The sequence below is a fragment of the Emys orbicularis genome, chromosome 1, assembly GCF_028017835.1.
Source record: "Emys orbicularis isolate rEmyOrb1 chromosome 1, rEmyOrb1.hap1, whole genome shotgun sequence".
NCBI lineage: Eukaryota > Metazoa > Chordata > Testudines > Emydidae > Emys > Emys orbicularis.
In genome coordinates, this window is record NC_088683.1 from 250426726 (window position 1) to 250443211 (window position 16486).

A 16486-nucleotide genomic window follows, 5' to 3' on the forward strand; every position below is an offset into this window, starting at 1 on the left:
GGGTATGGAGGGCTAGGGGGATTCTGGGTGAGGGTGAGGGAGGGGTGTCTGGGCATGGGAGGTCCAGATGCACGGGGGTTGGGTGGATGGAGGAGGAGCTCCCTATACAGTGACCTCTCTCCCTGCAGCTGAGGAGCGATGGGGGCAGGAAGCAGGGGAGGATGCTGAGCTTCCTGCAGCTGGGGGAGGTTTCTGGTTGTGGGTAGGCTGGTCACCCCCCCATACCACCCAACAGACAGAGGATGTTGGTTACAGTGGCAGTTGTTAAGGGGCTATTTGGTGCACAGCAAAATAGCCATGTGTCTAACAGGAACCAAACTATGCGTCATTGGGAAGCTTGCAGGGATGGTGCCATGGTGATTTACTGTATCCAGTGTGGAAAGAAACCGTGGGTTTTGCCAGCTATATGTGTAACAGGTTACATGCATGCTAAAGAGCTGCTGTGTGGACGAGGCCTTAATCCAGGGTCATTAAGTGTCTTTGGAATTGGGTACTATCCTGCTCATCTGAATTTCTTCCATTTTCAAATCTATAATTCTTTGAGGATATTAAATAATTTTATAAAAGAACTTCTTCTATGAGTCTTCCCAAAACCAAACCTGGCAATGGTAATCTGAAGAGCACTTTCCAAAACAGTAGTACCTAGATACTTCCTGATGTAGCAGGTAATGTTACACCAGCATTCTAACGTTCTTATGAGTCTACATTCTGGAAGAGAGCACTTGAGAAGGCAAAGAAGTGAACCAAAAAAGCCAGGCCGATGCCTATGTTTTTTGATTTAGCGCTTGCTTTTTCCTTTAAACGTATTCTGACAAAGTTCCTCCTCTATCTTGGTGGGTCCTGCGCTTATTGGCGGATTTTCTTGCCGCAGAGATTCACCATGTGGGTTGGGGAACAGCCCAGAGACCTTCCCCTCTGGAAGGGCCCACAGTCCAGGTCAATTGGGAGGTTTGGGGGGAACCCGGGCCCGCCCTCTACTCCGGGTTCCAGCCCAGGGCCCTGTGGACTGCAGCTGTCTGTAGTGCCTCCTGTAACAGCTGCATGACAGCTACAACTCCCTGGGCTACTTCCCCATGGCCTCCTCCAAACACCTTCCTTAGTCTCACCACAGGACCGTCCTCCTGGTGTCTGATAACGCTTGTGCTCCTCAGTCCTCCAGCAGCACACCCTCTCACTCTCAGCTCCTTGCGCCTCTTGCTCCCAGCTCCTCACACTCTCACCACAAACTGAAGTGAGCTCCTTTTAAAACCCAGGTGCCTTGATTAGCCTGCCTTAATTGATTCTAGCAGCTTCTTCTTAATTGGCTCCAGGTGTCCTAATTAGCCTGCCTGCCTTAACTGGTTCTAGCAGGTTCCTGATTACTCTAGTGCAGCCCCTTCTCTGGTCACTCAGGGAACAGAAAACTACTCATCCAGTGACTAGTATATTTGCCCTCTACCAGACTCCTGTACCCCACTGGTCTGGGTCTGTCACAGTATATTGTAAAGGAAAAGAAATGCAGCTTCAAAATGCTGCTGTGGTTTTGATGCATAAATCTGTTTCATACAGAGAAATCCCCATGGTGTACTTTAAATACAGAGCATCTGAAGTATTCCATACATTATGAACAAGGTATCTGGAATGACTAACAATATTGTGAATATGACTGGGGCTTAAATTTGGCCTGGGATGCTGGGAATCCTGCATTTCCCACAGTCTGCAATTCCCCTGCTTTACAGTCCCTTAGGAGGATTATGGCAAAGCAGTTCCTATCCCTTCCCTAGGATCAGCAGTGAAGTGTTAGTTGTAGCTGCACTTTGCCTCAGCTGCTGTGGCCTCAAGATGATAAGGAGCAACAGAGGGACCAGCAGGATCTTTTGAAACTGTTGTGGAAGGACAGCTTTTCCAAAAGGAACTGAGCATGATATGTGCTAGTCATCCAGAGCGGACTAACCTCTCCTCTTCTTGCAAAGGCTGGGAATAATTTCAGATCTCTTTTCTGGAAATGGCCAGGCCATCAGTAGCTCATGGATTTAAAGCAGAAAATAAAGAAAACTTTACATGAAAATAATTGACATCCTGTGTATCGTTTGTTACTTTCTTTATTCTTTTCCTTTCTAACCACCCAACTTTTTGTGTACCATGTATCTTGGTATATTGTTCCTTCACTTTTCCAGAGTTTGTTTTTTCCTGCAGAGTTAATATTAACTTCTCATTTATTTTTAAAAAAATATTTTCTCCCTTTTCTCCTTTTCAGATCTGGCTTCTGTCCCCTCTGTTTTTAGCTTTAGTGTCTTTTCTCTCTGTACCCTCCATTTCATATTCCCATTCCCCCACGCCTTCCCGGTCTCTTGGTTCTTCAACTCCATCCACAATGAAGAAGAGGGGAGAGTCTGAGAGAGGAAGCACTGTTTATCTGGGTCTAATGCAACATTTCTTCCTTCCCCACAGCAGGCTAAGGGAGGCAGCTGGTTGGTGAGCCTTAGGGACCAGGCCAGTGGCTCTTGTCATGATATAGGATGTTTAGGCCCCTCCTGGGCTTACTGAAAGGTTTTGTCTAGATAAGGAAATGAGGTAAAAGTTAGGTCAAGGTTGGCTAACATGTATTAGTCAGCCCTGACTTAACTTTAACACCTTCTTCCTAGACCAACCATGGACCACAGAAACACACAGCCATTGTCATGTGAATACTGACTCCCAACAGCGCATGTATATGCCTGTACTTCCGTGAATCCAGATGCTCTACTTTTGTTCTCATACCCAAACCAGTTCAGTGAAAAAGCGATTGTATTACTAATTTAAGGTGACAAAAATATTAAAAGAAATGCATGCAGCAAAGGAACTTCTTGGAACAGACAGTAGCATAAGCACAGTAACTTATTTAAAGAAAGGGGTTGGAATGGTCATTGGGAGAGGAGTGGGTCAGCTCTTCGAAGTTCTGAATGAAAATGTAGACAGAAAATCTTCCTATTACTAGAACTATTTATTTATGGCACCAACAGCATACTAGGCACTCTGCTGATAGGTAACATCTCTTAGGTGTACATGGCTCAAAAATGGCTAGTGGTTTTGGGGTGCTTCAACTTTGGGGTACCAAGCTTGAGACGGTTACCAGGTCTGTATTTTCAGAAAGTCACTGAGAAAATAAGGCCTCATTCAGGTGTGTCAAAGTTAGTCAAACAAAGCCACTGGTACTTTTGAAAGTCTTGGCCATGGTTCCTCTCCTGAAAAGTTTACAAATTATGGAAAGGTAATGGTTCTAACAAGAGGCAGTGTGACTGGTCAGTGTAGTCTAGCATGGGAGACTGGTAACCTCTGTGATTTGTGTTTTTAACTGTATTTATCTGAAGGAGTGGGGGTAAGAAGAAAGTCTGAGGTTGGACAGATGATGAGACTTTGTTGGCTGGTTCAGAGAAATATATGTTAGGGTGGGCTTGAGGGAAGTGATAACAGATTGGGTTGTGAGGGTGGAGTTCTAGGTATAGGGGTCTACATGGAAGAAGTGGAGAATTGGGGGGAGGGGCAAGTGTGTTTTATACCATGGGATGACTAACGCACCGTAGCTACTGCAGTGTAAAAACATAGGTACATCGGGTTTACTGCCATGAAAACAAGGCGAGGTCAACCCCATGTGAAGGTGTAGTGCTGGCCTCGCTGAACTACCTTGTGGAAAACACTGCTGGAGCCTCTCTCCACTAAAGATTTTACAGTGAGATAATTATTGTGTGTTTGTTTTTTACCCTGTAAACTCCCCCCCACCCCTTTTTTTAAGCAGTGAAGATAAGGTCTAAGAAAATGTCCTCTTTCAGTGGTGGTCTGGCTCACATGCCTTTACACAGTATTTCTCAGAGTTCACAGCAAAATATAAATGCAAAATACTGATGGAATCTCTGCCTTACCTAAATGTGCTCCGAAGATACCTTTTTAGAATGCACAGTATCTGGAATCGCTTGCCTTATAAACATGGCTAAAATGTCTGTTGCCTAGCTATGGGAGATTGATGTAGATTTTGTGAATTATGCTAAAGAAAATGGAAAGGAACGGTAAATGCAAATGCATTGCTTTTGTGCTTAATTATAATTTGACAATCTTGCTAATTATCCTTTTAATGAGAAGTGATTTATCTCAGCGGATTCTGTAAGTATTTTAAACTAAACTCTTTGGTTAGTTATCTAAAGTATTTATCTCCTGTCTTCAACATGAAATAGTAGGAAAGATAATAGGCAAGCCGGGATGGGGAAAACCCACTGTCTGGAAATCGTGTCTTAACGGTCCTGCTCTGTGTGTGTTTAAATGATTAAATGGAATGCCAGTGCTGACTCTTCTTTCTGTTTTTCAGGGTCGGCATGTCAAAACAGGTCAACTGGCAGCCATCAAAGTCATGGACGTTACTGAGGTAAGCAAAGAAAACATTCTGTTTTTTAGAGGGAGGGGGGGGGGAACTGAATAGGAATTGGTAAGTGGTTTAACTTTTTTTTTTTTTTAATGGCAGTTCTCATGTGAGAGTGATCACTTTCTGTTTGCAGGAGCTAACCTGCCATACAGTCTGCCCTTCTGTGACTTTCTGTGCTCATGAGGGACATTTACTTAAGTTGCTGCAGGTGGTCCCAAAGTATCTCAGAATCAGGAGCATCTCCTTTTCAGAAAGTTCTCAAAGGACGATGAGGATACTGATTTTTAAATGTGACTTCAACCTTCTGCTTTATAGAAAAAGAAGGTTATGGGGGACACATGGGGCAGGAACTTGAGGATCATAGTTCCGCTAGTACTTTTGAATACATTTTATACCCTTTTTAGGCTGAAAAGGAAGTGGGTCCAATAAAGCTCCCAGTGGCCTGAAAGCAGAAACATCTGCTAGAATGATGAACAGATTGCTGGCAGAATTCAGCAGTGTAAAGTAGTAGTTGTAACTGACTCAGGGGGATTCACAGTGGAGCTTTAGATGGGAAAGAGGGGAAATTAACCCAGCCAAAAAAAATAAAAATGTCTATTTTTAAACCTGTACATATATAATAACTTTAGTTTACTCTGTTCAAAAGGAGATTAGTTTTAATTAAAAATATTTAAAACAGATCAGAATAAAGAGGATTTTTCCTGTAGATACCACTTCTGTTGTATTGAATTCTATATGCAGTTATCACATAGACTTCAGATTTAGAATTGGACAAAATCTTTGTATGTGTTTTGGTAGCATTATACTGACTGAGCAGCCTCTGAAGAGCGCATCATCAAACCAAGCATCCTATTGTTCTCAACCCCATTCATCTCCTGTGGTTATTTTTAAAAAAATACATCAAAGCTCATGGTGTGTTGTGCACAAAGCAGGGTCTTTAATCAGCAGAACGATTATGTTACAAGTAAATGTACACCTTAGACATATTCATTTGTTAAGGAGATCACTACATGTTTTATGTTTTGACGTATGCGCACGCATACACTCCCAACTGGACGTGTTACCTTGGACACAGGATCCCAGGAGGGTGGATTAGAGCCTTGTGGGTAAACAATTTAAAAAAAAGTATAAACCAGCAGCCAGGGATAGGTTAACTGATAGGACTTCAGTTATGTCTCAGGATCTCTGTGTGATTGTATCAGATGAGACTGCTGATCTTAACTTAAGCTGTTATGTCTGCCAAGAGCTAGACATGCTTTCTTCATAAAAATCAATTTTCAGCTGTAAGATTATCCAAGGCTGCCTTTGTGAAGAGGCACGGTTGTATTCACTATAGTCAGAATGCAGGCAAAGCAGGGAATACTAGGGTGCGTTGACATAGAGCGAGTGCTCTTTAATGGCAGATGATCGTATCAGTGCAGCAAATACTCACAAATCAGGTTATTACAAAATTAAGGGTTCTTCCACAAGCTGAATTTGATTATGCTACACACCCTAGATCTCTTTTTATGGCATGCATTAATAACTAACAGTTTGGATTGAAAGGTTACGTTAAACAAGGAAAACAGTAGAAAAATATTAGCCATGTACATTGCGACTGAGTTAATGTTAGGGGGAGATGCCTTAGCTATGGAATTTTCTTCTTTTTGAGTGCTTGATTTTGCAACCTTAATACTCTAGAAACGCTGTTTTCACTTAAGAGCCCTAGATTGTTGTGGGGGCGGGGGAAGAAGGAAGGGAGGAGAAATTTTGAGATACTGGCTTTGTGGAGCTTGTAAGTATCACAGGCGTCCCCAGTAGAATTTGTAAGTTCTTTGTTCCAATGTAATAGGTTTGTGGAGGTTGCAGAGACGCTGTACATTCTTCAATGTTGGGCTAAACATCTTCCATCACTACTCCTTGCTCTGGAGACATTGGGCTTCTCATATTTAGAATCTCAGACTTCTTGTAAATTCCAGAGGTTGCTGGGTTAAAGAACTGTGGGTACATGTGTGAAAATGGGGTTTGAATGGAAGCTGTTTTACAAACTTAACTGTAGTGATTGGGATCAGTATGATTGCTGTACTACAGCTCTAGCAGAGTTAGTTTTGCTGGTAAAAGCGTTAATATTGAGCTTGTTACTCTGCTTCAAAACCAGAACTTTTCCAGTCTGATTGGTGGCATGGATGGATATAAGTGATGATTTTGTCTATACTCTATAGAGAATATGAGACACACAAATTGCCTCCTTTTTAATCACCTTGCTCTAATTAATGCTTTGCTGAAGATTTAAGAAGGTAAAAACGTTCAAGCTACCTGACAGCAACACATAACCAAACTCGAACTTGTAAATAATAAAGGCCCAATCCTGCAAACATTCTCTGCTGCTGTGAGTTAATACTGTGTGGAGTTGCTAAGCATTTGTGGGATTGGGCTCATAAGGTTTTGACCAAGTGTCAATAACTTTCAATTTAAAGTGAACTTAACTTTTTGATAAGTGCAACATAGAGTCATATAACGCCTGCTAGAGTAAATGGCAATTATGCGTCTCAAACCTTACACAGCGTTGTAAAAATGTTGTTCAGTGCTTATGTTGCTGTGCCTTGTTTAGATTTAATTTTGAAAAAGGAAAACCTTGTGGGCTGAAAATCCCATGTCAGATTAAACGCTGAAATTTTTTTTTAGACTAGTTAGTCATAGTATTGAAACATGAGCACTGTTTTTATATAGGAATAGCCTGGCTTTTAAAACAAACAAACAAACAAAACTCCCAACTTTTTTTTTTTTTTTTTAAATCAGGTTTATAGCTCACGCTTTCACTTTTTACTGGTGGAGCAGCAGTGGATATAGGATGAGAGAGCTATTACTAGTGCATAGAACATTTCAATAGGAAATAAAAATACAAAACAAACTTAAGCAGTGTTTATGAACTGAAAGCTACTCTGCAGCTGGAGGGAATTAACTGCCCTAAAAGGTAAAGATGAATGAACTGTTAGCATATGCATATTTTTAAAATTATTTTCAGGGCTGTATCATATTTTATCTATCTTTTGTGTATCGCACGCTACATTTATATTTGTGGGCACATAACTTTTCAAAAAAAGTCCTCACAGTCAGTCTTTGATCATATGTTCCTTACTGGACACATGTTTTAGAAATGACTGTACTTGGACAGACGGTACCTCATGCTGGTCACCAGTTCCCTTCTGTGCACTTGGCTTAGATGAAGCCCTAGAACATGAAAACGGAGCAGTGAAAGCTGTTGGGGGAATTGCTGGGGATAACATAGCATCCAAATGCTCTTTTCCTGACATACCCAGAGCTTCATCGTCATTCGAACAAAACATTAAGCATGGGTGGGATGACTTCCCCAAAAATAACCAAGCACCATCTAGACTCGTTAGCTGCTGTCCAAGAAGGGGCAAATTTAAAGCTACGGGATGCGCTTGCTTGCACTGGCAACCCATTCGTGAATGACCGACTGGAGATCATTGATGGGCGATCACTCATTACTGAGTATGATCATCTTCCATGGGAGTTATGGGTCCTCAGGTGGCTAATAAGGCCAATCCTTGAACCACAAGCTCTATTACAATGAGGGCAGATGTTTTCAGGCTCAGCAGGAGGCTGTTGACCATAACTGGAGACCAGTCTCTCCTTCTTCCTGCGCCTCTTGTCCTCTTTGGCTTGTCAGCGAGCAAGTTCAAAATGCAGGGGACCATCACGTAGGACTTCACTCCATTTTAAGTGGTCCTGGGCAAGTGTCTCTTAGGTATCAATGTCAATATTACATTTTTTTAGGTTGTCCTTCAGCAAGTCCTTATAACGCTTCCGTTGTCCACCCACGTTATGGTACCCTTCTTTCAGCTGAGAGAACAGGACCTGTTCTGGGAGGCGATGGTCTGGCATCCGGACAACGTGACCAGTCCAGCAGAATTGCTGACGGATGATCATTGCCTCATACTGGTGGTCTTTGCCTCTTCCAGAACACTAATATTGGTGCGCCTGTCTTCCCATTTGATCTTCAGAATCTTACAAAGGCAGCGTTGATGGTGCCTCTCAAGGACTTTCAAGTGGTGTCTATAGGTTGTCCAAGTTTCAAACCCATACAACAGTGTTGGGAGAATAACGGCTTGATAAACAAGAAGTTTGGTGTCTGTTCGAATGTCGTGATCTTCAAAGACCCTGTGCCGTAAACGAGAAAAAGCTACACTGGCACAGCGCAGGCGATGTTGAATTTCTGCATCAATATCTGCCTAGGATGAAAGATGACTTCCAAGGTAGAGGAAATGATCGACATTCTCCAGTGCCACTCCATTGATTTTGATAGATGGGGCATGTAATACCTCTTTTGGAGAGGGCTGATAGAGCACTTTAGTCTTCTTGATATTAAGAGTGAGACCAAGACATGCGTAAGCATCAGCAAACACATTCAAGATAGTTTGAAGATCTTTCTCAGAGTGGGCAAAGATTGCATTGTCATCAGCATACTGAAGTTCCACAATAGATGTTGAGGAAATCTTCCTCTTGGCTTTCAGCCTGCTAAGCCTGAAAAGCTTTCCATCCATTCTGTAAGTGATTTCAATGCCAGCTGTAAACTTCCCAGCAATTAGATAAAGAATGACAGCAATGAAAACTGCAAACATGGTTGGAGCGATGATACAGCCCCATCTGACTCCTGTTTGTACTTTGAAAGGTTCACTCTGGGAGCCAGTGCTGCTCAGAACAGTCGCTTTCATGTTATCATGAGGTAATTTTAGGACATTGATGTATTTATCAGGACATCCAATCTTAGAAAGTACAGTCCAGGGGGCACGGCGATCCATTGAGTCAAAGGCTTTAGTTAGATCAATAAAAGTCATGTACAGTGGTTGGTTTTGCTCCCGACACTTTTCTTGCAGCTGCAGTGCTGTGACGATCATACCCACAGTTCCACGACGTGGTCGGAAACCGCTCTGTGACTCCGGTAAAATTTCTTCTGACAGGGGCAGAAGGCAAGTTGCAAGGATCTGCGCCAGAACTTTGCCTGCAGTGGCTAGGAGGGAGATATCACGATAATTTCCACAATCCACTTTATCCCCTTTCTTGAAGAGGGTGACAATCAAGGCATCCCTCATTTCACTGGGTATCTCCTCCTTTATCCAGATTTTAAGGATAAGCAGGTAAAGCTGCCAAATTAGCTCTGATCCACCGTTTCTGAAGGTTTCAGCGGGGATCCCATCTAGACCTGCTGCCTTGTTGTTCATCTGCATGGTGGCATTGTGCACCTCATACAAATTGGGAGGGTCTCCGAGCTTGTCCCTAAATGGAGCTCATTAATATCATTATGAAAGCAGTCTTCAATGATGAGATCACTAAAGATGTCAGTTGAATGGATATTTTGGGTCATGACGTGTATGAAGCCTTCAAAACCCAAAGAATTATCCAAGGCTCCATTGATCTCTATGAGCTCCAAACAAGAAGAACAGACTAAAGCTGTGCTTGAATGCAAAGAAGAAAGTCAGAGTGAAGGTGGCATGGACTATTAAAGAGCTAAATGTAGAGGGGTCATTGTTTGCTCATCTCCTGGTTGTGTCCAGATCGCAGCATGATGTTGATCTATGTGAGACTTTGGGAAATTACGAGTTCTCCATGGTATGACAATTGATGTTTGGGTGTGACGGAACAATGCACATGTGCCTGGCGAAAAGCAAACTAATGCACGTTTCATATGGTCTTCCTAAACCAGCACCTACTGACACTGTGACCAAGTATCTTAGGCCAACAGAGGCCTTTCAGCATAGCAATCATTAATAGTATTGTCAAGCTCTCAGCAAACCAGAAACTGTTAACACCTGCCGAGATTTGGCTGAACACTTCATTGTGAGGCTACAGATAAAATACTAGACATATGACAAAATCCACCTCATGTTTGACTCGTATGCAGAGGAATCAATTAAAAAATAATACTAGAAAGAAAAGACTCTGTTATTGCACCTGTCCAACACAAAACCATGGACTCCACGAACATCTCCGGTGTCACAGTGAAGAAGCTGCTGTCTCGGACTCGTACAATGGATGAGTTAATTGCACACCTTGCAGGAAAAATGCTCCAGCATGCAAAGAATTTCATCATCACATAGCATAATGAAGCAGCTGCCTTGCAGTGTTCAGCGGAGGCTGCCACTAAAATTTATGTTGCATGCCATCAGTGCTGCATAGAGAAGAACCACTAAATTCCATTTTTGCACAAGAAACAGATGTTCTAGTGGACTCTGTGAGATGCTACTCAAGACTTCCTGTGACAGGGAGGACTAGGTCTGGAGTCCCTCTGCTGGAGGCCTCGTGGCCCTGCCTCACCCCACCCCAGAAAAGAGTAGAGAAGTCCTCCAGTCAGCCTAGAGAGGCTACAGGGGAGCAGCCAATCAGGGTTCAGAAGAGCCATATAAAAGGAAGCAGCAGAAGCAGAGCAGTCAGTTGCTCCCTGGAGCTTGAAGAGCGAGGACTGGGTGTCTGTCTGGCTGGAAGAGCAACAGGACCATGGACAGGTCAGTGCAGGCAGGCTGCCCTGCAGGCTGAGCCCAGGGGACTGAGCCCAGAACCTAACCAGAGAGGGCGAGTACCATGATGGAGCCCTGCTGGTCTGGTTGAAGACTGAGCCCCAGGCGAGTGTTGCTGAAAGGACACCAACTGAGGGTGCCAAGATGGCCCCTGTTGGGCTGTTAAGGAAGGCGATGCCTCCAGGGGGAAGCCTTAGTGCTATCGCCCCATACCATGGCCGTAAGAAAGAACTAGAGACTGTGTACCCTGGAAGGGGGGACAGCATGTGTGACTCGGTCGGAGGGCTGAGCCACTGAAGAAACCATCGGCTGGGGAGGTGCTCTTGAGAAGTGTGTGCCACTCCTGTTCCAAACAGAAAAAACAGCAGGCTCACACCTGACCAAAAGGGGGCACTTGTGAGAGGTGGCACGTGAGAGGTGGGTGCCACTCCATTCCAAGATTCTGTTTTTCTGTTGGCTTCCAGGAAACTGAATTGCTGCACATCCCTGAGATGTGTTCCTACCACTCGGACCACTGAAAGCTGCTGCACAACCAGGCTTCCACACCTTTTCAGGATGTCATGCTACTGGGAGGTTGGCTGGAAAGAACATTTGATTCAACCTCCTTGCTCTGAAGGTCCTTGGAATGGCCAAGAGAGTCACTGATAAGTTCATAAATGCAGGGGAGGAGTTAATATGCTGAGTTTACCATTTGAAGACCAGCATTACCACACTTGCAGAACTACATTGGTGAATGTTTTCCTCAGAAACAGACAAATGGAGAAGAATTGCCCCTGACAAGGGGTGAATTTATACGTGCTACTAAGAGGACAAATTGTTAAGCAGCAATGGTCGAGCAGTGGACTAGCTCTGGGATGGTCGAGCACATCCAAAACTACTCTCCCCTGGATGGGTCTTGGAGGATGGACTATCTCTCACCAGTTTTGTGTGAAATACTATGTGCTCCCAAATCAATCTTTCAGCTAATCATAGAAGTGTAAGACTGGAAGGGACCTCAATAGGTCATCTAGTCCAATCTCCTGCACTCAAAGCATGAGTACTTAACAACTAGGCCATTCCTGACAGTTGTTTGTCTAAGTTGTTATTAAAACCTTCAATGGTGGAGATCCACAACCTCCCTAGGCAGTTTGTTCCAGTACCTAACCACCCTGGCAGGAAGTTTGTCCCAATGTCCAACCTAAGCCTCCCTTGCTGAAATTTAAGCCCATTGCCTCTTGTCCTAACCTCAGAGGTTAACGGCAACAATTTTTCACTCTCCTACTTGTAACAACCTTTTATGAACTTGAAAACTGTTATGTCCGTCCCCCCCCCCCCCCCCCCGTCTTCTCTTCTCCAGACTAAACAAATCCATTTTTTTCAGTCTTTCCTCATAGGTCACGTTTTCTAGATCGTTGATCATTTTTGTTGCTCTGCTCTGGATGTTCTCCAATTTGTCCACATCTGTCCTGAAATGTAGTGCCCAGAAATGGACACAATATTCTTGCTGAGGCCTTATCAGCGTGGAATAGAGTGGAAATGTCTTCCTTACAATACTCCTGCTAATATTTCCCAGAATGGTGTTTGTGGTTGTGTTCTTCCCCCCTCCAACAGTATGACACTGTTGACTCGTATTTAGCTTGTGATCCATGATAACCTCCACATTCCTTTCTGCAGTACTCCTTCCTAGGCAGTCATTTCCCATTTTGTATATGTGCGACTGATTGTTCCTCCCTAAGTGGAATCCTTTGTATTTGTCCTTACTGAATTTCATCTTATTTACTTAAGACCATTTCTCCAGTTTGTCCAGATCATTTTGAATTTTAATCATATCCTCCGAAGCACTTGCAACCTCTCTCAGCTTGGTATCGCCCCCAAACTTTAAGTGTACTCTCTATGCCATTATCTAAATCATTTATGAAGATATTGAATTGAACTGAACCCAGGGCTGATCCCTTCAGGACCCCACTCAGTATGCTCTTCCAGCTTGACTGTGAACCACTGATAACTACTCTCTGGGAATGGTTTTCCAACCAGTTATGTACCCACCTTTTAGTAGTGCCATCTAGGCTGTATTTACCTAGTTAGTTTACGAGAAGGTCATGCAAGACAGTATCAGATACCTTACTAAAATTAAGATACACCACATCTACCACTTCCCCCCATCCACAAGGCTTGTTACCCTATTGAAGAAAGCTATTAGGTTGATTTGACATGATTTGTTCTTGACAAAGCCATGCTGACTGTTACTTATCACCTTATTATCTTCTAGGTGTTTGCAAATTGATTGCTCGATTACTTGCTCCATTGTGTGTCTGGGTACTGAAGTTAAGCTGATTCGTCTGTAATTCCCCGGGTTGGCCTTATTCCACTTTTTATAGATTGCTACTATGTTTGCCCTTTTCCAGTCCTCTAGAATCTCTTCCATCTTTCAGGAGTTTTTGATAATTGCTAATGCTCATGGCCAAAGACTAGATGCTCACCATCCCGCAAATTTTTGGCCAGCAGTATGGAGATATGTGAGTGTGGCATGGACGAGGATTAGTGTGAGAACATGTCTAGCAATGGCGCCCTAGATGGAGATGACACGATGATTCTGAATAAATGTTTTCAGTCCTACTTCTCAAACCTACTTTCTTAAGGTTACCAAAGATCAATATATGTTTTAGGTAAGCAGTGCATCCCTGTGTTAAAGTATAATTTAAAAAAGTTGATTTTAAGCATTTTCTCAAACACACACACACACGCACGCACACGCACACGCACACACACACACGTTCTAGGTTTGTCATGTCCAAATATATATACACATAATTCTTCTAGGTTTGTCATGTTTACTACCATTGTGTTCGTGGGAGAGGGCTTTTGAATTATACACAACTTGACCCATTTCCAGTGACATTGTATTATCAAACTTTTCCACTAACCAGAGGACCTGGAGCTGGGAGCCAGGAGGGCAGCGCCCTTGCCATGCCACGCCACAGTGGGTGACACCATTGAAATTATGATTCTGTAGATTTCTATGACTCAAATGACACCTCCCCTGCTTTTCTATCACTAACTTGCTCATGGAATGAGATTTTAATACATTGTGCTGCCAGATTGTCTGTGCTTTACAGGTAAATTTGCCATACAGTTTCTGACAACCATACTGACATGTTCCTACTTCCTAATGTGGATCAGGTCTGAGTTTGCCCATCTGTAATGCTTATGTATCCAGGTGTTTGTTGCAGTCGTATCTGATTGCTTACCTCCGAAGGATGAGAGGCTTGCTTGTTGTTTGTAGAGGGTTGTACAATTCTTGGATGGGCAACTTCAGCTTGAAGAATTATGATATGGAAGAGGATAGGGAGAGCACTCACAGTCTGCATCCTTTCTAAACTACTCTCTCCTGAAGTCCGCACATCCCCCCTCTCCTAGTCTAATTTGTTCCAAAGTTACTTTCAGATTGAGTCCAAATAAATTTCTGAAAACTTCTCTTAAGTTGGGAGGAAGTTTGGAAAGCTGGGCAGTATGGTTCATCCAGCCATAATGTATCATTTTGGAGAAGGGGTTACAAAGAGTAACATGGCTCTGCTGCCAATTGGACAGCTCTGAAAAGCGTATTTGTATAATTAATTGTTACCATTAGCCAATTCAGATCTAACACCTCTTCTACACCAGTCCTGAGCAATATAGCTCTTTTTTCCCCCTCCACTGCTCACCATGACAATTGATCTCTTTGCAGCTGTGTCAGAGGCTCAGCCAATTAACAGAGCAATGCTTGCACAATCTGCCATGTTGACATCTGTATGGGGCTATTCTTTGCTGGAGCCCTGAACAGCCCTGTATCAACTTACTGGATCCCTCTGGTTAGCTCTGCTCCACAAATTGTGTGTGATACTTCTGTTCAAACAAGGGCATCCGTTGTCACAAAAAGACTTGTCTGCATATTGGATCCTGCAGTGAAGCTCACAACACTGAAGTTATAGCACAATCCTTTTGTGGCAGATGGATGTTAATCTGTCATTTCATAGTTGATACACAGTAGAATTAAGTTAATTCAAAACAGATTTTTCCCTGAACAGTGAAAAGAACCCAACTAGTGGAAACAATGATTTTATTCCTCAACAAAGAGAACCAATTTAACAACTGAATCTAGTCAGTTATTTGGATCTTGGACATATTCCAAATAACTTTCCCATCGCAATACTGGAGCCAGTTGCTAGAGAGGACACGTTTTCAGTATCTGTTCAGAGTTCTGGGATGGATAGCAACGCTGTCATGCTAAAGAAGTCTGAACTGGGGAGCAAGAAGACTAGTCAGCAGCTGGAAAGGTGTCCATAGCAATAGTGGGGTATAAGTGAAAATGGAGAGAGGGTGCCACTGGTGAAGAGAGGGTGCCAGGGCTATGAACTGCCACTCCTAGAGGTGCTGGGGCTCTGGCCTGGCACAAATTAAGCACGGTTTGGGTGACTGAAGAAGAATCATTTGGGAAGCTATAGACAATGCAAAGCACAACTTTGGAGAAGGGAATTGTCCAGTGAGAAGGTCCACGGGGCTGTCAGGGTTCCAGCAGAGAGCAGCTTCACAAAGATGTCAGCTAACATGGCAGAAGGGGGGACAGTAGAAAAAAATGGTCGAAAACATCTGACCTATAAAGGAGAGCTTGTTTAACTTCTACCTGCTTGTTCCTCTTTTGTGCAAAAGCTTTAATCTTCACAAAAGACTGATTACATGCACTGTCTCTTGTGAGACTCTACTAAAAATAATTGATTTTTGTTTTTTAAACATTCCTTATCTGAGAACCTGATTGTTTCAAGGCTGGAAGAAACAAAGGTTATCTGACTTTCATAAAGATCCTTGATAGCAGCATTACTTCATATCCTGTGTGTGTTTTAAAGGATTTTTGACCAGGAAGTATCAATACGGCTCATTTGGTAACACTCCCATTTCCGAGCCCAAGAACTGTGGTGTCTATACCTCTGCCACACACCCTTAATTATGCCAGTTGTAATCTCTAAGGCTTTGGTCCCATCTGCCAGAGCAGCCTTGTTGAGAGACCCAGTTTCCATTTGGGTGTCCCATAAAATACTATAACATGGTTTGTGTTATACCTGTGTAGCTGGGGCCAAACTGGGTTTATAACCCTGTTGAGGGAACTGTGCTGTAACCCTGAGTGGAACATAATTCCCTTAATATGGACACTGTTTAATTATTTCTTCCTAGGAACCAGGAGCGGCGCTAGGGTTTTTGCCGCCCTAGGCGGCAGCGCTCCTCCTCAGAGCATTTGGTGGCGGGGGTCCTTCCACTCCGTGTCTTCGGGGTGCTTTGGCGGTGGGTCCCGGAGCGAGTGAAGGACCCCCGCCGCCGAATTGCCGCCGAGGACAGCAAAATGCTGCCCCCCAAATCCTGCCGCCCTAGGCGACCGCCTAGGGTCGCCTAGTGGAAGCACCGGCCCTGCTAGGAACCATGTTATAGCATGTTGTGGAGCACCAGATAAGAAGTGGGTACCCCATCGTGGCAGTAACTGTGCTATTGCTGGAAGCTTTGTATGAGTTGTTGTTCTGTGTATGATACTCAGACTGCTTTGATGAACTTGGAGTAGAACATGAAATAAATCATGCCATGAAATGAAATT

At 43.5% G+C, this 16486-nt stretch overlaps 1 protein-coding gene across 28 annotated transcripts in view; it reads left to right on the forward strand.

Moving 5' to 3' along the window:
- The window catches only part of MAP4K4 (mitogen-activated protein kinase kinase kinase kinase 4), a 249378-nt gene that overhangs the window by 107140 nt on the left and 125752 nt on the right, over positions 1-16486 (forward strand). For all 28 annotated transcript variants that reach the window (XM_065423695.1, XM_065423699.1, XM_065423694.1 and 25 more), the window contains exon 3: positions 4319-4375. In XM_065423695.1, coding sequence (XP_065279767.1) covers positions 4319-4375 — 57 coding nt within the window. The remainder of the gene's footprint in view (positions 1-4318; positions 4376-16486) is intronic.